The sequence below is a fragment of the Dryobates pubescens genome, chromosome 5 (genome assembly GCF_014839835.1).
Source record: "Dryobates pubescens isolate bDryPub1 chromosome 5, bDryPub1.pri, whole genome shotgun sequence".
In the NCBI taxonomy this organism is placed as follows: Eukaryota; Metazoa; Chordata; class Aves; order Piciformes; family Picidae; genus Dryobates; species Dryobates pubescens.
Window position 1 is genome coordinate 24,426,958 of NC_071616.1, and position 22,825 is coordinate 24,449,782.

The window sequence follows — 22,825 nt, forward strand, 5'->3', positions numbered from 1 at the left end:
TGTAAAAACTCATTTAAATGAGTGGCTTTTCACTAGTTCCGAGACTTTAACAGCAACATATTCTTCCATTTAATGGGAGTTAAAAAAAAAAGGCTATTACAATGAAACAAGCTATTATCAAACTACTTAAACAGCAACAGCAGAAGGCAGGGGGACAAAACAGTTACCAGCCAAAAAATCCACACCGAAAGAGTGTGAAAGGAAGGAGAAGCACATGTTTGGCAGTCTTGGAGTGAAGCTCAAAACAGGTGTTTCATAACACTAATCCCCTCTGAAAGCTGCAGTTGTTGGGGAATCCGGTGCTGAAAGCTATTGCTGGTGGCAGCTATCTCCTAACGACAAGATTACATAGTGGTTTTGAGGATAAAGACTAAAGTCAAGTCGTTTGACTGTCAAAGATTTTAAGGACTATTTGGTAATGTAGTAAAAAGTCTGCTGTCATCTTATACTAGTTGACATAATTTTTACATATTAAACAATGAGGCACTGAAATTACTTCCAATAACACACTTTCCAGGTGTACATCATATGTCTAATGAGAAAAGTAGATCAACAGTGAATAATCTGTTCACCTAATTATCTGAGTCCACTTTTGAAAAGACAGTAACACCATCCTGCACCTAAGCTTCTTCTTTACAAAGCGTTTTTTCAGAATTCAACTGCTTTCTTAGAAGGCAAATGAATTAAAAAAAATCATAACTGAAAATACACTGTAATCACTTTTTAAGCAAAAGAAAGATTTTTAGACTATATTATAAAGTTTAAATATAGAAAGTAAGGAGTAAAAGTGATAATTGTATAAATGCTTTAAAGGTAATGCAGCATGAAGAATAAAACAGGAATGCTCATACAGGGAATGACAAGTGAAACAAGCAGAAATGGGTTTGAGCTAATGAAATAAAAATTCCACCTGAAAATCAGGGATAAAAATGACAGGGAGGATAATCAAATAGACAATGGAAGAAAAAGCTGTCTTAGCAAGGGAAGAGAAAAACCAAACAGATAATGGAGTCTCAGTAGAGGTTTTTTGCATAGATACGGTTAATAGGATAGCAAAAGTAATTTTAAAATACAATGCATTTACTATTAATCTAAAAGAAAAATCCTCAATTTCCTAGCCCATTACAGTGTACTTAAATCCATTCTTGCACCATAAAAATCAAACTTCTTATGCAGCATCTTCAACTGCATTTGAAAACATTATTTTATTTTTTTTTAGACAAAGTAGTATCTATGTAACAAGTCTCTCTGAAAAAAAAACCCAAAGCAACAACAAAACAAACCACTACTGTGGTAAGACCAGACTTCAGTTTCAATACAGAACATAATTCAATAGCATGGTATAAGTCAGAAGATTTAGGTTAAGTGAATTGAAGAAACCCACGAACACACTCTTCCACTCTGGACACCTGGTCAAAATAAGTATCAGCTAAGCAAGCCTAACCAGCTGCTGTAAGTGTAAGTGCCATTCCCTGTAACACACTAAAATTCCATACAACCATTCTAGTCAGATACCACTCCCGAGTCTGAGAAACTTGCCAATCAATGTTAGCTATCATACACCTAGGATAAATGTAATTTAGGGGAAAATTAAATGACCGAATGTAAAATAACTTGGGTTACTTCCCCCCAGTATATCTGCCTGCTTTCTCTTCTCCTCACTCCCCTTGCATACGCTAAACCCTAGAGGGTTACTGCTTGTGTTGTGTTGGATCCTAATGAATGACAGAATAGATGAATTTAATAATAACATTTAACAGAAATTCACAACAATACCACAAAAATTCATTGAAGAAGTCTGACTCACGTGTTGGCTTCGAAAGGAATGATGTAATAGATTAGAAAGCATGAAGAAAAACCCCCTCAGTTTTCTAGTCAAATTTAAGTGTTTCATATCCTAATGCAAATTAAAAATCAAATGCCCAGCCTGGTTAAGGTGGAACTGCATACATGTTCCAGCTTGCCTGAGCTGACATTGATTTTTGAATTAACAAAAACTTCTATAATCTTTTCTGGATGAAAACACTGAATCAGCTTTCTAAAGTCTCCACTTCTCAAAATTAGAAATAGGATGGGGAGTAGGGTAAGTCTTTTGAAAAAAATCTATTTATAGGAGAGCTTTTTTAGTGCAAGTAACACTGAGCTGGGATGCAACTAAGGTCCTGAATAGCTGATTGATGATTAATATCATCCCAGGTTATCATGTATCATTCAAACCTCAGGTAATCCTTACAAGATGAACACAACTATCAGCAAATACTACCAGGACCTTTTTGTGATTTTACTGAGTGCAATTTCTTAATAAATTTTAATAGACAGTAAGTCTCATTCCGTGTGTGTGGGTCGGTCTGGCTTGTTTGATTGTGGTTGCTTTTTGTTTGGGTTTGATTTTGTTACTTGGTGTTGTGAGGCAAGTGAAAAGGCTGGTGTTCACATTCTCTCATTCTTTTACATAAGCAACACTTCCTTAGTTCTATATACTTGTGAAATTCAGGCACCTTGTGTGATGCAACTGGTAAGTGAAATGGTCAACCATGAAAGCAACAATGTTTTGGGGAAAAGGAAAAAAAAAACCACCAAAATTTTCAAGCTGGGTCAGTAACTTACCAGGCAATGCTGATCATATCAAATGCTAACTGCTTCAAAATATACAAACTTATGTGCTTTTGACAGACATATTTAAAGAAAATTAATGATATAATCTATTTGCTTGTTTTCTCAAGAATTAAGTGCTTAATTTTCCATTTAATTCAAAAAGCATTCCTGCAGAAATCCAATGTTGTTTTCCTCCTATCATGTTTGTCTGAAAACATGTATATTCCCTTCAAACCCAAGTCTTCATTCTCTGTTCAAATTAATCTTCAGTTTCACAAAGGAATTCTATTATGACTATAAACTGTGCCTGTTAGCAACACTATCTGTAACAGAGAATGTTGCTTAGCTGCCAGAAAAGCTGGTATTATGCTAATGACTTGCAGCAAATTTCACAGAATCAACCAGGTTGGAAAAGACCTCAGAGTTCAAGTCTATTACCTATTACCTAATATGCAACACTACCTCACAACTATACTATGGTTCCAAGTGCCACATACAATCTTTTCTTGAACACCTCCAGAAACTGTGACTCCAGCACCTCCCTGGGCAGCCCAGGCACCAATATAGGCCGGGCAGCGACTGGCTTGAGGGCAGCCCTGAAGAAAAGGACCTGGCGGTGCTGGTGGATGAGAAGGTCAACATGAGCCGCTAGTGTGTAGCTGCAGCCCAGAAAGCCAATCACATCCTAGGCTGCATCAAAAGAAGCATAACCTATCACCCAACACTATCTAATCAACTGAACCATGGCACCAAGCACCCCAGTCTCTTCCTAAACACTTCCAGTGATGGTGACTCCACTACCTCCCTGGACAGCCCATTCCAGTGGCCAATCATGCTTTCTGTGAAGAACTTCTTCCTAACATCCAGCCTAAACCTCCCCTGGTACAGCTTGAGACTCTGTCCTCTTGTTCTGTTGGTGGTTGCCTGGGAGAAGAGACCAACTCCTACCTGGCTACAACCTCCCTTCAGGTAGTTGTAGACAGCAATAAGGTCTCTTCTATTTTTTTTTTTCTATTGCCCCTAGTCCTATCACTTCCTGACACCCTAAAAAGTCCCTTCACCAGCTTTCTTGTAGGCCCCCTTAAGATACTGGAAGGCCCCAATAAGGTCTCCCCAAAATCTTCTCCAGACTGTGAATAGCCCCATCTCCCTCAGTCTGTCCTCATAGGAGAGGTGCTCCAGCCAGTACTCCAGGTGGGGTCTCACCAGAGTGGAGTAGAGAGGAAGAATTACCTACCCCTCCTAAATCCGTGCTGGCTAGGTCTGATCCCTTGGCCATCCTGCAGGTGTGCTGTGATTGCCCTCAAGATGATCTGCTCCATAACCTTGCCTGGCACTGAGGTCAGGCTGACAGGCCTGTAGTTTCCAGGTTCCACCCCCTCACACAGCAGAAAGAGTACATAATACGTTTAAATCTGAGCTTCCAAAGAATCTGCAAACTGACAGGAAACAAACAAGCTGCTTGTGCTTGGCTTTATTAGCTACCAAACCAACTCTGACCATTATTGCACGTCCAGAAGCCCTGGACATGTTTAGATATCTCACTCACGGAACATTTTCCAATGTCTTATTTTATTTATAATTTTATTTGTAAACAGAAGATTTCGATGTGCTATGAAAGCAATTTATTTCAATTCCATCCATTTCAAAAGAAGCTTTAGGATTCTTTATCCCTTAAACTATGTTAAGGAATACTGAGTTTCCAGTAAGAGGGAGTGAGAAAAGTCATGCTGTTACGTACAGCCTCAAAATGTTAGAGAGAACGTGTTTACTCTGATTCAAAGGCTATTAAGATCTTAATTTCTTACTGGGACAAGAACCACACAGAAGCAGTTCAAGTAACTCTAAGAGAGAATCCTCAAAAGATCCTCCCTGTGCATCGATTTTTGGATTTTAAGATACTTTCTATAGAAGTTTTTATGTAACAGAAGCAAAAGATACTTGAAGTATTTTGGAAATCGCTTAGAAGACAGACTCTAATCTTAAGACTAGTTATAATTTGTTTGAAAATTATTTTGAAGAAAAACTTATTACACCCAAAGGACAGACAATACTCCTTTTCCTTAGACCATTCATAGCATTTCAAGCATCGATCAATTTTATTCAAGCTTTCTTTCCAATGTGGCTTGAATGCGCACAGGACACCTTTGAAATGCCACTGACATTGTTATGCTTTCACTTCAAATACAAAAGCAGTATAAGTATTCTGTTCTAGAGGTTGTGTGAAGTCACACAGACTGGAAATCTAATAAAAAAAATGAAAAATCCATAAAATCAATTTCACTTCATGTTTACATTTCATGTATCACTTTGTGTAACTTGTAAAGAAAATATTTACTTCATAAAATACAATCATTATCAGTAACAAGAGCAATTATGAAAGTTGACATAAACCTGTCACTTCTACCACTGATAGTCCACAGACAGCCCACACCCCTAATTTTAACTGCATTTTAGAAAGAAAACTTAATTAGCAAGTTCTAGCAGAAATGGTAGTACATGATTTGTATGTGCATTAAGTGAAATTGATTAAAAGAAGTGCAGATATAGCTTTAAAATATCACGCACTCAGAGCACCATTTAATTCAGTTTTGTCATTTGAGACAAACAGGCAGGCAGAAACCGAGCACCAGTACTGTTAGGCTGACAAGAGTATACTTCCACTGGTATAGGGTGTTTGCCTCTGGCACAAAGGTTAGAACATAAAAGCCACCTCCACTAAAGGACTGTCTTGTCTGTATATATGATGTAAATATTCCTCTATTAACTATTGCGAGTGTTCACTTAATTGGCATAGTTTACAATGCGGTTTCAGTAGCTAACAGTATTTGACAGCACATGGAGAGAATTAGCTGACTCTACAGAAGTTTAATTATTAAAAGCTTTGAACAGAAATGGAAATAAAATATTCATCAGAAACATATGACACTGACTTTTAATCTTAAAATGTGTATCATACCAACAGTCACAAACCAGATGATTTTTGATGCATGAATAAAAATGGGGAAAGTGTGCATCTACGCTGATATAAGTTGGCTTCCTTGAAAGGGCATGCAAATTACATCATGAGTCAGTACACGTAACTTGAAAATTCCAGCTGACTACCATCCTCCAATTTCATGGAATTTTCATCTCAACAAAAGAAGTCCCCTCCAGAGATGTTTTACAGTCATATCCTTAGAGATTTTAAGTATAATGTGAACACTGAACATCTTCATTGCTTCCAACAGCAGGATTTATACACACACTCTTCCCATGGGCAAAAGATCTATACAAAAGTAAACCCAACCTGTTAAAGTCAAGGAGGAATGATGGTGTGCTAGAGGACAAGCAGTTAACAAAGTAAAATATATTCTCAGATGAAGTGTTGCACAGTAAGTGAAGAGTTAAAAAGCATATCACCATGTTAAAGGCATCAGGAGTGATAACTAAACAATCTCCTTTAAATCTGCTCTTGGTCTAGTATCAAAGCACTCCCCACCAGTTGCTGCAGCATACATGAAGGGGGGTGGGGAGTGGGAGGGAAAGAAAAAAAAATAAAATCAGCAGCCCATGTGTGGCTGAGTGCTGCTGCTGTCCAACATCCCTTGATAAAAAACAAACACACACAACCACCCCAAAACTCAGCCAAATAATCTAGCAAAGCCATACCAGAGGCAATACAGTACATAGCCATTTGTACCAGTATCAGTCCTTTGACAATTCTGATGATTATCTAATGATAACTGATGAACCAAGCAAATATTTTACAGTCATATAGATACAAGAGACTTAGGGTTCATTAACAACAGAACCACTGCTTGTTCTTGAGAGAATAGTTTCTCCTTTTGATGCAAAACTTTTAAAAAGGAACAATGCACATGCTTCAAAGCTAACAATTCAGTGGTTAATCAGTGGTTTAAGAAATGTTAAAGAGCAGCAGTGACTGACAACTTGTTATAAGGGTATTGGAAACTTTTGGCAACATGGGTGACTAACAACTCCAAGAGTTAGGCTGAGTATCAATGGAGCCTGAGTGGCTTGGTAGAAAGGCACAGGCATCAATCAGCCCAAACATGCAGCTGGTTCTCATTCTCACTCCTTCACATCATCAAGTTATAATTGGTTCATACAGGAAAAAAGGGAAGAACAAGGTGTTTTGTTTTTTTAAAAAATCTCCTTTAAATCTCAGTAGAGGCTTATTCATTTGATCCAAACCCCACAACTATGACCCACGAGCAGGACAGAAGATGTGTGCTGGCCATGGGAAATTCCATTTACTGGATTAGAAGGAATGGAAAAAAACAAAGTTCAAAGTCTTTTCTGGAGGAATATTTCCACAGAATTCACAAAACCCCAACCAACCAACAACCCAAACCAAAACCACACACAAAAAACCCCAACCAAACACCAAACCAAAAAAACCCACCCAACAAGGAACAAACCAAACAACCCCCAAACCAACAGACCACCAAAACCCTGCAATTTTACAAGTAGCTTTACTTTTTAAACTTCAAATTCACTGAAACAGAATTAGCACTATTCATTACTGTGATGGAGCATCTCTGAAGAATTATTTTCTTTCTTGCCAAGATGATTTTACTCACTTATACTTAAATGTTTGCTAAATGTGTTGAAGAATTAAAGGGAATTAATATTTAAATAAATATACATATTCAAGTTAAACAATCCTTAAAAATACCTGCTTACGTGGAAATATGAAGGTTAGCACTATCATTACAGAGCAGGAATGAAACAAGATTCTCTCTCCACTGCAGTATAAGTTAAGAGCAAAAAAAATCCAGTACCATAAAAGATGACTTCCTGAGACTCTTAGATATGGTTTCATAAACAGTATAGGCCACTTTCAGACTAATAAACCACGAATACCCCCAAAAGGCAAACTGAACACATGGAAATTATTCTTGAAATTTATGAGGTTCTTGGAAAGTATCAGAAAGCTGGTAAATGACAATTATCTCTTGGGTTTTATGCCTTTTTCTACTGCAGGAAGATTAACAGAAGTGTGTTGCAAGGATCTGTGGTAGAAATTACAGCGTTGAACATTTTCATAAACACCACAGAAGACTAATAGCAAGGTCACCATTTGTGAATGCCGTATTCATTGCCAGTTTAAAGCTTTTTAACAAGAGAGACACAAAAATCTCACAATACCGAGCAAATTAATTCCATCTATTAGATCTTACCAAAAGCTGATAAAACGTAAGGAAATGTGGGTGAAATAGCTGACTCTCTATACCTGGGCTCTAGCTTATTCAGAAGATATTTTTAGAGTCATGGATGGTGTGTAAAAAAAAACCCACATACTTGCCACATTTTTTCCCACTACTGCTGAGCTCCCAGCAGAATATTAAGAATTGAACAAAGCATCCTTAGTGTGCCAATATTTTTAATACCGCATTCAGTTCCAGTCACCCATCTTTAAGTCTACAAAACATGGCAAGAATAACTTAAAACATTCTAACACTAAAAACTGAGAATTAACACAGAGGTAAAAGTACTACCAATAGGCACACTGGCACCAAACGCATAAAAATACCTGCCTTAGTAACAGAAGGGAAAAGAAGAAGAAAAAAATGTTTACTTTACTATGAAATAAAAAAAGTCTATTAAAATTCATACAATATTATTTTAAAGTGAGGTTAAGGCCACTCATTTTTTGGTGTCATATGCAACAAAGAATGACAGAAAGCACACACATTTTACAGTCCCTTCTGGGATCTTTCTCCAGTGTTTAACAGCTTTTACAGGGAAAATTTTTTCCAGGTAAACAATTGCAATCTTCTGTGCTGCCACTCACATTGGGCACCTCTCACTCAGAAGAGCCTGGCTCTGTCCTCCCTCCCATCAGTTAGTTGAAGACAAGAGCTCTCCTTAGACCTCTATTCCTTAGGCCAAACAAACCCAGTTCTTTCAGCCTCTTTTTGTACATCTTGAGATTAATGGCTACTGTTCTGCATGCTGAATTTGCTCTGTATTATTTCTGAAGTGGGAGCTTTGGCCTCTACTTCCCATTTCATTATAAATTTTTTTTTGGGGTGGGTTGTCCCCCCCACACCTTTTTTTAATCTCACACACAACACCTGCAACGCAAGAGCCTTCCTGGTTTTTAACAACTATGATTAGACAAAAGAATCTTCATGTCAATTTTTTTTAAAGAAACACACACTGGCTTCTTTCTAACATCAAAGTGCTGAGCTTTTCTTCTTTAATAAATAAACTGCACACTACAGGTTTAAATGCATTATGAAGCTCACTTAAAAATTGTGCCTTATGTCTTATGCATTGTCAAAAGGGACTTGACCTTTCATGGCCAGAGCATAAAAATATAAATTCAGTGGAAATGCACCTTGCAATAGTTAGATAGCACCTGGTTTATTTACAAATCTGACAGCAGTTCACAGTGAGCAGGTAACCTTTCAGCTCCAGACCCAAAGTAGCCCAAGCTCAAGGAAAACAGACAGGTGCTTGATGCTATGTTAATATTTAACCCAACAGAACAATTAGCTTTCAACATGCTTTGTCAAGCATGCAAATTTCTATCCAAATAGTCATTTACATCACAAAAACATTATTACTGATGGTTTTAGCCTTGAAGAAAAGGACTATGTGAAGATGTAATATGAACTGCCTTCCATGATCCCTTACTCAAGATTAATTCATACAAGAAGCACACAGAAACAACAGGCAAAGTTAACATCATTTACACCTTCTTTGTAAAAAGTCAAAGCATCTTTCACATAATGTAAAGCAATCTAAATAATATCAAATTCTAATCAGTCAAAAAAAAGTCTGATGCTCTGCAAGGCAGAGGATGGATAGTGAAATATCTGAAACAGGTTGTACCCTACAGGAAACATCAGCTTGAGTTAACAGAACATCAGGGTGTTCTCACCCTTCCCCCAGCACAACTTTCAACTTTCAGTTATGTCTTGCAAAACACCGTTAACATAATTTTGAAAAGCATGAACAGCCATTACCAATCCCAGTCAGTAACTTAACCACTAAAGTAACTTCTATATTCTGCTAATTATGCTACTGTAGATCAGAAAAGTTTTTCTTGTGTTTTGTTCAAACATCTGCATCTTGAATTTATAAAAACATTGTAATTTAGGCTACTTCTACTTACTGCTAGAACAGTATTATTTTTTTTAACATCATTGAACTGTATTGCTAACAATGTCTGCTCCTCCCATGAATAAGCATTTATAACCTGGCTAAAGAATGAATTACAATTCTTTTCTTCAAGTAACTACACTCTTTACTACAGCTACAGGTTTCAGCAAGAGAACTCCCAACAGTGAATATGAACTGGTGACTCCAAAGCCTAGTGGCAAATATTTACTGTTTGTCCTAATTTGTGCTGCTTTTACAGCTCCTTTCTTTCCTTCAAGTGCTTGGACTAAAGTCAAAAGGACCCCAATTCCTTTCATCTCATTTATGTGAATGCTCCCATCAGGGCCTTGAGTGAACTTCCATCACCTTCGGGGTTCAGCTGCTGGAAGGGTTCCATAAGGAAAATGCATCTTGAAAATGCCATCCAGCTCTGCTTCCCTCCTTGTGGTAAAAACCTTAAATTCATAATACCGGGTAATAACCCTTTTCTTTGTGCTGTCCTAATCTCATCCTCATAGCTGGCGATCTGTCTATGCACAAAGATCTTAAAGGAGCTCCCTCTGCAGATATCCCATGACCAGTTGCTTTGGCTACATTACTTGTTCCACAGCCAACCACAAGCTCCAGCCTATATCCAGGATCACAAATCACAGTAGTTACTCCATGGCTATAATGACACTTCAAACTGAAATTTTAATTTTCTTAGAAGCTTTGAATATTTCCAATATGAGGAAAGTTTTCAGGTTGCCATGATAACCAGTGCCAAGCAGCTCAGCTGCCTTATGCATTGTATTTGTACTGTAGAAAGATCAATGCAGCAGCAGTGCAACTCTGATCTCCCGGAAAGCCTGCTGCAGGTGGAATGACCGAGGGCTCACTACCCCAGCACGCCAAACACCCTCACTGAGCTAGTGCTTTCAGCACAAGCAAATATCATCCAGTAATCACTCCATGCCACTTGTGTTCAATGTTCAATTATGCTCTTTGGTGCTTGGAATTTTCCAACAGGTTCAAAGTCATCTTCTGCAGAAATGATTTCTACACATTGGCCTGGGATAACTGCCAACAGTCTACAGTTGTCACAAAGGGCATAAACTCTCAGTACCTGGAAGAGGAAAGGACAGCAGGTGTACTGGCACTGCTCAGGGTCAGCCAGCAGTCCAGTGGTTGCTGAACAAGTCTAGCGTGAAGATGCACACTAAGCCAGGTAACTCAACACTTCAGCATCCAGCTCACAGAACAGCAGGTTGGAAGGGACCTCAAGAATCATCTGGCTCAATCTTTCATGATGGTCTAACACCCTGTCCAGCTGAATCTTAAAGAGAGTCCAATCCTGGGGAATCTACCAGAGTTTCCGGGAAGATTATTTGAATGGATGATAGTCCCTGCTATGAAAAATTTTCCTCTTACATCCAATCAGAATCTCCCCAGGAATAACTTGTACCCATTACCTCTAGTCTTTTTCCATGTGAATCCTTGCAAAAAGAGCCTCCATCTTCTCTGAATCATACTTTAATTACTGGAACATGGTGATGGGGTCTCTCACAGTCTTCTTTTGTCAAGGCTGAACAAAACCAATTCTCTCAGTTCTCTCAATTCTTGTATAGCAATCTTCCCATACCAGCAAGGTACATGTCTTGACAACTGCACATGTGCAACCTAGCTGAGGTGACAGCCAAGGCCAAAAGACAACTCCTGAAGGAAAGGGGAGCTCTGACAAGACTACTCCAGCTACTTCCACATAAATCCAACTCAAGATTACATGGCTGCACCAAATGAACTGCTGGAGGATAGGGTACTTGGGGCCCCAACATCTTCTGTCCTACAAATACCTACTGTTTTTCCTTATTGGTGACAGTGCAGACACCAGTGACAATAAAATTCTGACCCTTATTTACAAGGCTCATAACATTTATACAAACCACTAGCATCTAACATGTTTTTTCCAAACATGTTGCTTCAGCAAAGTTGTAAGTAGCCCAGACAACAAGGCTGTTGGCAGTTCAGGAAGGGCAGAAGAAAGGGAAGCAAGCTCCCATCCCATGTCAGATCAGAAGGTTGGGTTTTTTTTATTCTGCAAGTATTACATAATCCATATGATCTAGGTACAGAAAGTGTTTTAGAATTAACTTTAAAAGCAACATTGCATTTTTTATTTTCAAAGAACTCCTGACAGTGTAGTCCACAAAGCTTCACAGAATATTTTTTTAGAAGAATAATGCCAGATATGGTAGTTACAATAGAAGGACAAAATAAAACACAGTATCTCAAAACTTTACTGTGAAGGTTTTATGTTACTGGTGATAAAGCAGCTTTTCTGGTAAACTAGGTCTACCAGAAACAAAGCGAGGGGCTTCCGTCCCTTCCAACTTTGAAGTTTTAACTTTTAGAGCTGCAAAGAACAGATGTTGTAAAAGGACTTTATCAGAGTTATCAGCTAATTTTTACATATAATCATTTTGTATGGTTCTGACAAGCTTCATCCTCAAGGCAGATCTGTTCTGACAACATCGGAAGAGCTCGTGAGATGAGGTACACTCAAAAAAACAAAGTAACTTCTGTCTACATATATGGATGGAAGCCACACTTTTCCTTTCTTAGCGTCAAGCAACTCCTCTGGGCTGTAATACCAGAAACCCATTTTATTTTCCACCACCTGAAAACCAAAAGTAATCTCCCAGTTATTCCTTAATTGCTTACAAGAAAGTCCACCGTCATCATCTATTTAAAAAACCCAAACAACAAACCAAACCACAAAAACCCTTAACCTCTACTTTACTTCTGTATTATCCAGTGCAACAGAACCGTAGGTCTTGGGAAAGTAAATTTCAGAATAACTTCTTAAAAATCTGTTGTTTCCACAATTTATAGATTTAATTGGAAGCAAGAACAGTGGTAATAAATTCACAGACTAAACCCTTGTTATCATATTGAGACAAAGCACTATGAAGGTTCATCATTGTAACATTTCATCATTCTGATTACAATCTTGGTTAGATGTCCTGACTTGCACCTTTAATAGATGGTGCTTCTCCCCTTCCAAAAGGCATCATCTGTCAGAGAATTAAGGTGTGCAGAGGGAAAAGCAAAGGCCTGTTGATGGGTCAGGCAACCTCATTTGCATTCTCTTGACAATGAGCAAAGTCTCTATTCTAACTCACAGGAATTTTATCACATTTCCTCGCTACTAACACAGCCAAAGTAGAGTCTTCTAGGATACATTCAATCCCACTTCAGAGGAGGAAAAGGCTCTTCTAAAAGGTGATGGGAACTCACCTTTTTTTAATACGTGAAGGCCAGTGCTACTGCTTAAAGGAACAGGCTTTTGAACAGTTGTCGAATTTTTAATTTTTTTGGAACACTTTTAAAGCATAATTTTTTTTCAGTGTATAAATCAACAAAAAATACTCCTTTCAGAACTAACATCTAGCCTATACCAATGAAAGCTGAGAAGCAGAAGTAATTAAGAAAGGTATCAGCTACCTGTGTTTTGTATTTCTTGCATATGAATGCCACTGCTCAAGGTGTATTGATCCCAGCTAACACACATTCTGCTTTCATATAAAGTTCTAAGCCAAAGCCACCTTAAGTAAAAAAACCAAAAGAGCAAGCTTGGTTGGTTAACAGCCAGCTAAAAAAATAGAGACACACACACAAATCCATAGCAATGCAAAATTTTACAAACACTCAGTATGATGTATAAATGTCATACCAAAGTGCATTTTCCCAATGAATTATATCAAATGTAGATTTGCAGTGCACTCATTCTATAAATTAGAGCATAATTCTGTTAAGAAATTGAACATTCAGAACTGCATGAAGTGGTAGGCATATAAGAGCTTGCTTGTTGAAGCTGAGCCACATCTCTTCTAGGAAATGCTTTCTGAATGCATAAAGGATTATTTTCATAATAAATGTCACATCTCGTCCCCCCTTTCCTCTCCAACAACACTTCCAATTCTTTTAGAAGCCACAGTGAATTTTAAAGGAGCCTTATCTGACTGATTCACACAAAAAAGGCTTTGAAACATAAGAACATTTGCCCTCATTCTATAGAAACTGTATAGCGAGAACTTGGCTCTTCCCTCCCCCAACACAGTACCTTTCTGGGGTAGTGACTTCACATCCTTTGACATCAGCACAGCTTGAAAGGGGGATGGGAGAGTCACGGCAGAAAGCAGTAAAACCTGCTTTTAACTATGCATGCAATGCCTCTACGAATACTTAAAGCTTCCCAAAACACATTTAACAGAAAGGGGGTGTCAATCTCCTTTTACTGCGGCTGTGACAAACCGAAGGGGACGGGGCCACAAAGGACGTCCTGCGCCCCTTATCCTAGCGCCACAATAGCCATTTATTAGCTCGTGAGAGGGTCGCGATTCTCTCCCCCGCGCACAATAACTCACCTCTAATATGCAAAAGGGCCACGGGCTGGAACGGCCCATTGGAATTGGCTGCGTCAACCACCATCCTGCTGCCAGCTCTGTTACATGTCAACATCTAGGCTCCAGCAGGCAAGGCAATGTATTCCTTAAGGCAAGAAACCAGCCTCCATTTTAGTTTAAAAAAAGACAGAAACTGAAGAGCTCTGCAGCTGGAGGGAACTGGCTAGTTAATGATGTCAGCGGGCGGGAGGAGCCCCATTGGCTCACGGCAGCAACTTAAAATGACACGGAGAAGGTCGCAAATGAGCGGAGGCGGCGCGGGGCTGTCACTGCGCTCCTGCGCCGGCCCCGCGGAGCGGGGAACCCCGCCCGGAGGAGGTGACGGGTCTTTTGCGTTCGTTCCTTTTTAAACCAGGCTCATCCTATCGCTGCTCTGTTATTTCCACCCCCCTTGTCTCCGCCCCGACAATATTCAGAACGCACCTGCTAGAATGAGCACATGAATTTTAAATTGTGCCTCTTCCCGAAAAGCCAAAAGCTTAACCCTTACTTCAGCAAGGCTGCCAGGAGCTACCAAACAGGAGGTCAGCTTAACCCTGGAAAAACACAGCAGTAAAGGCAACCTCTACAACTTAAGTCTTTCAAGAGCCATATGAAAAAGGTAGCCCACAGTAAGATACGCGTCTTTGAATAATATCATTATTAGTGACCTGATGAGCATTCCCATTGAAGTGTTTTATGACAGGCTGCTAATATGTATATTCTGAATCTGCACATATTCAGGGAGATGAAAACATCATGTTCTGTGTTCATTTCGGTATTTCTGTCTAGAAATGAACCTACCTTAAGTTTAATGTGAAGTCGTTAAACTTGCATATTGCAAAATTCAGGTTTTCCTTTCTAGAAAGTTCAGTAATTAGTATTACAAAATAAATTATTATATGTAGGCATATGAAAAGAGTTCTGCTGTAAAATACCACTAATAATAGTAAAAGGAGCACCGCTTAATTTCTGAACTTTTTAGTTAAATCACTTAAGGTATTTGGAACAAAACCACAAGCACCCTGTTCTTCATATGAGACTTTCATGTTTATTTTTACCATGAGCTATGTGAAGGACCATTTTGTCTTGTAGATAATGCACCTCTGGGAGTGATGTTCAGAGAGACAGGCAACGTCATACTTGTTCCATCTCCAAACCTGTGCTTCTCCCCAAATGCTATTTGCACAGCATGTCATCTTTAAATATTCAAATTACTTGATCTACACCACTGTCCTAATGCATATCTGCCCCCCAAAAGAAGGACATTTAAAAAAAAAGAGAAAGACACATTTCAATTATGTAATTTGCTGATTGAAGTCTGCAAGAAAAATTATAGGGCATATTCCACCTTGGTTAGAGAAGTTTTATCATGCTACAGTAATAGAATGAAAGGTGAGGCCTTCTGCTTGTTAATAAAATCTGCTATCTTTTCACCAGTTGTGCAGATGGAGAGGTACATTCTGCTCAGGAGGTTTGTATACCTTCCCTTTGTTTCAGCTTTAAGTTTTAAGCTTTAAGACTTGCCACCAAAGGGAAATATTTGCTTAAATTATTTTGAGCTACCTCATTTGGGAAAAAATTGCAAAGAAAATTGAGTTAAGAATTGACTTACTAATGAGAGGTAAAGAATATTAGTGCAAATGGAATCAAGCTAATAAATATCAGTGGGAAGAGGAAGAGGTTAGTTCAGCAAATTTATGAAGACACTTCTGTTGCAAGAGAATAAAAAACTGTATTAACTTCAGCTACCCATTTTTAGAATTAAATGAATGAAAAAGCATATTGACAGTATAGCAGAACTACCTATTACAGGTTTCTTCTAAACTCTGCTTATTACTTCTAACTTCCTGATGATGGGGACGAAGGAAAATACTATAAAATTCTCAGGATATAACTGAATGTGTTACATTTAGGAATCAGCACTACAGCTGGTGAACCATCTTTACACATGAAAGCCAGCTAGTATTTCTTTCAAAATAAATACTCCATTTGGGTTGTGATTTAAAAACCACCCAGCCCCCCACCAATTCACCAGCCCAAAGGTTGCCTGTATTTCATTCTGAACTACCTAGTATTCTGATAGCATCAGAATCAACAATGTATAGGAAGATTAAAATTGGATTAATTGCTATTTACATGAAAATACCACAAATTAACTTGGTTACGTCTCCGACTAGATGAGTTTTCATTTTTAGACTGGCAGAGTAGAGGGCTAGTGTAAACCATGAAGTAAGTAAAGGCATAATTCGATGTGTCAGCAACTTAAGCCACCCTAGTTACAGACTGCTTTGCTCCCTCTGCTATATTTTATGCTTGTCTTCAGTGGTCATCAGCCACTAAACCAAGAGACAGTCACTTCCCTTATTGTCAGGTTGGTTTTCTGTTAACTTAAACCTGTGTTCTATGGCAGCCTAAGCTGAGCTATGTCAATAGGAGCTACTGCTTCATTCCCACCTCTGAGGCACATGTGCACAACCATCTGAAATTGCTGAACAAGAGCTTGTGCAGCTGCATGGTTGAACCAGATTAGGAAATGGAGTAGAGTTAAAGAGAGAAGGAGAAGGGTGACTTTGAGCCATTATCTGGGTCACCAGACAGCCGTCCAAAAAAAGGGGCAGGGATAAATGTGACTTGCTTTCACTGGTAGGAACAACGTAATTTGTGTGTTCCCCCCAATTATAGCTTAAACAAAACTGACCATGCTGACATATCATAGAATCACAGAATTGCTGTGGTTGGAAAAGACCTCTATGATCATTGAATCCAACCATTGACCTAATACCACTACGGCCATTAAACCACATCCTGAAGTGCCATGTCCACATGGTTCATGAAGATGTCCAGGGATGGTGCATATGCACTCTTTCCTAACACCCAATCATGTCAGGCTATAGAAGATAAGGGTCTCTTTTCACAGCTCTGAACAATGAATTACTCAAGGGCAAAAATTTAACTCTATGGGAGAAAAGGCCTGGAGGCTACACATTGTGGAAGAGAAACCACAGCAACAGGAATGCTACTGAGCTTCTCCTTCTGCCCTCAATTCCAGAGGGCAGCCAAGAGGAAATTCTACAAAGAAACAGAGCCAGTAAACACCACGTTAATACCTAGCTATCAAAAGAAATACACAGATAACAAAAAAATCCTTACCTGGACAAAAGAAAGAAGTATGAACTATTATTTTGTTTCCTTAAAGAATTCCTTAGACTGAAGCATGGGAAAAAGTAATATTCTACCTTCCTTGTTGAGAAATTGAGCCTATTTATTCCTCCTAATACAGGAAAAACTGATTAAAAGTGGCACTGGCAAACATCTGCTTCTGACTGGATTTGCCTCTACTTAAATTTCCACCACCAATATCAAAATAGATGAGCTCAGCATGAGTGGGTTTGTTGGGGGTTTTGTTGTTGCTATTGTTTGGGGTTTTTTACACTGCCACAACTGTCTCCATTGATGCCAAGGAGTCCTAGATGGATGCCAGGGCAGCGCAGAGCAGGTGGCTCCAGGCAGGTGTCAGGACAGAAAGGGTCCTTGCTCCCGGCTGCTGCTTAGCACAGGGATGAGGCGGAGGAGCCAGCTGCATGGTCACTGCAGCACACAGACTTAACAGTGCCAGTATTTCCTTCAGCTAGTATTGTATATTCAATAGCTTTTGTAAGTGGGGGTGGGAGGGGAAAAAGAAGTATTTTCTTTTAAGTTAGGTAACTAGTATGGTGGGGTTTTTTTGGTGTGTTGTACAGCTTTCTGAATTCAGGAGTTGACTACTGCCTTTTTTTTTTTTTTTTTTTTTAAGAGAATATTATGCAGTACAAAACCCCATTTTCCAGAGCTGATTGCAAAAGCTAGTTTCAGGTACTTCACACTATTTTAACCAAGCTGAGTATAAAAGCTCACTCTTGTCTGTGTCCCCATTGTATAGGTCACGTGTAATTTTCAAGAAATGAAGCGTTAAAAATTACATTTAAGAGTAGAAACTTGAGCATGCTAATTATCCAGCAAACACTGGCTTACATTTCATGTATAAATACTGCATTCAATGTTTGACCAGTAGAGGTCTTACGAAGGGAATTTAGTGCAGCAGCAATGTTTAAGTCTGATAATGAAGGCCTGTGCAATGGAACAAAAAGTTCTTTTTGTAAATAAGAAGAGATCTAAACTCTGAATTCAGAAACAGGTTAGAATCTAGAAAATAAGACAATACCATGTTTGAAATCCTAATTTGATGGATTCTATCCAAGCTTCAGTGGAAACAAGTTTGGTAGGAAATGCTGCCAGTGACAGATGTAGAGCATTCTCCTAACACTTTCAGCTGCTGACTAATGAGTAGGTGTTGGATAGGGCAGTTGAAATGAAAAATGGCTTATTAATCCAAGCCTGTGATTTTATGTAAAGCTAGCTATAGAAAAAAAAAAAACCTTCACACACTCAAGTGTTTTTCTCTATAACCTTTTTTTTGGGAAATTATTCACTCATTAACACATTTCTTAATCTTTAAAATGTTACGTAGTTATTTAGACTGGATAATTGCTAAATGTTTTAATAATAATGATTTGATAATCATTAATTCTTAAAATATTTACTCATTTGTTAGATCATATTTTCCTGTATGAACACCAAACAATTGACATTTTTGCTTTAAGAAATTTATATGCTTACCACACTTGTATTTTAATTCTCCTGAACATTTAAAATGACTACAGGAAAGTCTGTTCATGCAACATGGTATGATAACATTCTTAAGATCAAAGTTCCAAGACAAAGTCACTAAATTATGATGGCAAAGAAAGTCTCCACAGTTCTTCCACATGATAAAATACACACTTGCTGACATCTAACCACACTGATGCAGGAAAGAGCAAGTTTTTGCATTTTTTTTCCATTATGGACTTTCAATAAATTCAATACAGTACTGGGCTGCCAAAAATACTATAAAAGCATGAACGCAGCCAGAGCCAGAAGGATAGCACTTAACAGACCAAGTTAGTCTAATGTAGGTTGTGTACAAGGCAGAATAACATCATCTGTTTCACAAAACTGTATTAGTTAATGTTTTGCATGAGAAGTGATTCGTTTTGCCTTTTAAATGTTTTACGCATTAGGGCAAATGATCTTTTGGAGTAGCATTACCTTGTTGAATCTATCATCTCACTTTGCATAAAACACTTTTAAATTAAACAGTGATGACCTTGCAGTTGGATGAAATTCCTTAACTGCCATAGATTTATTGAATGGTTTAGGTTGGAAGGGACTTTAAAGGTCATCTGGTTCCAACTCCCCTGCCATGGGCATGGACACCTTCCACTAGATCAGGTCATTCAAGGCTTCATTCAACCTGGCCTTGAATACCTTCAGAGAAGGGCCATTCATGGCTGCTGTGGGCAATTTGTTCCAGTGTCTTCGCCACCCTCACTGTAAAGAATTTCTTCCTAACCTCTAGTCTAAATCTATCCTCCTCAAGCTTCAGTCCATTCTCTCTTGTCCTATCACTGTAAGCCCTTGTGAAAAGACCCTTCCCAACATTCTTGCAGGCCCCTTTCAGGTACTGGAAGGCTGCTATAAGGTCTCCCTGGAGCGTTCTTTTCTCTCAGCCTGTCCCCACAGGGAAGGTGCCCCAGCCTTCTGATCATCTTTGTGGCCCTCTTCTGGGCCCGCTCCAGCAGCTCAATGTGTCTCTTATGCTGGGGGCACCAGTACTAGATGCAGTACTTGAGGCAGGGTTTCACAAGAGCAGAGGGACAGAATCACCTCCCTTGACCTGCTGGTCATGCTTTTGATACAGTCCAGGATAGATGTCTGCCTGGGCTGCAAGCCACATTGCTGGCTCATGCCGAGTTTTTTCCATCAACTGACACCTTCGAGTCCTTCTCCTCGAGACTGCTCTCAAGTTGCTCGTTGCCCAGCCTACACCTGTGCCTGGGGCTGCCCCAACCCAGGTGCCCAACACTGCACTTGGCCTTGTTGAACTTCATGAGATTGGCTTGGGCCCACCTCTCAAGCCTGTTCATGCACACAAAAGAAGTACAATTAAACTAAAAAGGCCAAAGTACTGAACTTTTGTTCTCCACCTAATCTACAACTGGCATCAACAGGTCTCTCCAATGAAAATTACATTTAACATTGAGTTCTCCAGTCTCAGAAGCTTGTAAGTAAAGTCTTCCTCAAGCCCCAAAGTAGTCCGTTATCTCTGATTCCCATAAATTCAATTATATTGCATATATCCAGTCGATGTTTTTTGAATCACAAAAATAGGCACTAGTTTTAAACTAACAGCTAACACCCTCTACTTGAGTTTGAGATTGCGCTGATATGAGTTTGTAGAAATTACCAACATACAAAGTTGAATTTTTCTCCAGCACAGAGAACAATACTGGACTGTAATTTACCTTGCTGTCAGTCTGCTTACATTTCTGACCTTTTGAGAAATTGTCACTTTTTCCTCCTTCCTCATGGTTACTACAGTTTCATCAATGAAAATTCAATCCAATTGATTTTCTATGTATCAGAATCTTCAACTAGAATCACTTCTTCTGCAATGTTGATTCATCAGACTTTAATACTGTACAGACAATGAAAACAGAGCTATCTCCTAGACAGCCATTTATGACTTAATAAAAATTAGGAAAGCTTTAATAATGCTTGCCTCCCTATCAGAGTCCTGTATCACAGGCCGACAAGTTGAGACACCACCCTGATGTTCTCCTCTTGCACAGAACAGACTTAGAATTTCGCCTATACTCTAAACTCTCTGCTTAGAAAAATGGGAAAAAAAGAAAGAAAGAAACAAACAAAAGAAACCTTGCACTCTGCATGAAATGTGCTCATATAAATGGCACCCTTATTACCCGTTATGTTATTTGTTATATTTTTTTCATGTTAAAATAATGCAAATCAGAAACAGGCATCTCCCATCAGAAGGTCTGAGGGACAACATGCATAGTAAGATCTTCAAAAATTAAATACTAGAATCTGTTTAATTGTATTACATGCATTTACACTACATTTAGAAAACTGTACAGTATTTGATATTCTGTACTTCTCAGCATTAAGAGTTAGTATGTATGTTCAAGTCTGCCAATGTAGCTCATTTCTTCCTACCTTGATATACACCTTTAAGACTACTGTATCCACTTTTTTGAGATCAAAAATCCAACTCCAAGAGGTAATCAGTAATTCTGCAAATAAATTAGTAACTATATTTGAAAAGAAAGGCTGAATTTCAATTCCCATCTTAAAAATTAACATTGTTTTACATAATCTTAAATCTAATTAAGAAGAAAAAACCCTAGCTCCAAATCAACAAAGAAAACCATGGCACTGGCATTACAGGAATCCTCTGTAAGGCTATAAAAGAACTCTATCCAGCTTTCAAACAACCTACAGAAATGCTACCAAAAAAGCCTATTTTTGAATCATACCCAAATTAACATATGTTCATTGGGAAATTCTGCAACACTTCAGAGTATTAAGGAGCACTGAATTTTGTTTTTTCATATTTATTATTCTAGGACTGATATAAAATGTTATCTTTTAATGAGTATTGCATGTTAAAGTTAGATTTGTGATACAACAATTGTATTTGACAGTGTATAAAACCTTAAATCCCATTCAGGACATCTTAGCATTGTATCCAGGAATTCTCATTGCAACTTCTGTTATGTATTATAGGGTTTCAGACCACATCCTTAGAAATCTCATCACTTCATATGAAATTTATTTCTAAATGATATACATATATACAGTTTACTAAAATCACCACATCCTTGCAAAGCATATACAAGTATGCTTACCTACTTTTACTGTTAACGATCCCTTGTGGCATACATAATGGGCAAGGGAGAATCTTAGAAATATGCAATTAGCAAGACTGTACCACGGGGGGAAAAAGTCAACCAGTAATGGAAGTATTACTAAAATTATAAATTCTTATGAATAGAAATTCTAATTTTTAGTAATGTACAGTTTTGAATCCTTAAATTTTCCTTTTCTGTACTAATAGCTTCAAACAGAAGTCAAACACACTAACAGGTTGCCAGTTATCCTGTCATGAATCACCACATAGTTGGCTGTTCTATTTTTTTGTTCCTTTTTGATCTTGGTCTGCTACTTAACAAGTCTACCACAGGAGCAACCTGAGACCTTCAGATGTTGATACTCACCCACCACTAGTTCTGTGGTAAGGGACAACTATATTCTCAGTGAAATCAGAGGGGGAAAATAGAATTTTAATTTGCAGTTTAAAACACACTTATAAAAAAAATGCCAGGGAAAATTCAGAACATCTTAAGACTGATCTCCTAACGGTTTAGATAATAAACTAAGCTTGTAGAATTCACAAATGTTTGTGTAGTAAAGTTTAATAAGAATGTAAGAGAAGAAAACAACCAACCAGTAAATGCAATTATTTCATTAAAGGAAAAACAGATAGCCTTCCTTTCCCTCAGCCTTAAAACCAGCAAATTTTTATTTTAGAAACTTGATCTCTATAATGGTCTTTGTACACTGTGAGAGCTGAATTGAAAATGTATTACTGCAGTTGTGAAGCACACAAGCAACAAGCATGCAATTCATAACATACCATCAGAGGCCTGCAGTGACAGGACAAGGGAGCAATGGCTTCAAACTAGAGAAAGGCAAATTTAGACTGGTTATTAGGAACAAGTTCTTTACTATGAGGGTGGTGGAAGACT

General features: G+C 38.4%; 1 protein-coding gene across 3 annotated transcripts in view; it reads right to left on the bottom strand.

The window, feature by feature from the left end:
• PPP2R5C (protein phosphatase 2 regulatory subunit B'gamma) overlaps positions 1–22,825 on the bottom strand; it is a 78,818-nt gene that overhangs the window by 34,676 nt on the left and 21,317 nt on the right. Inside the window, exon 1 of one of the 3 annotated variants that reach the window (XM_009905080.2) lies at positions 14,118–14,431. The exons of the other annotated variants lie outside the window; for them this stretch is intronic. Within the exon in view, the coding sequence (XP_009903382.1) occupies positions 14,118–14,211 (94 nt within the window). The 5' untranslated portion in view covers positions 14,212–14,431. Of the gene's footprint in view, positions 1–14,117; positions 14,432–22,825 lie in introns of those variants that run through there. 3 annotated transcript variants of the gene reach the window in all.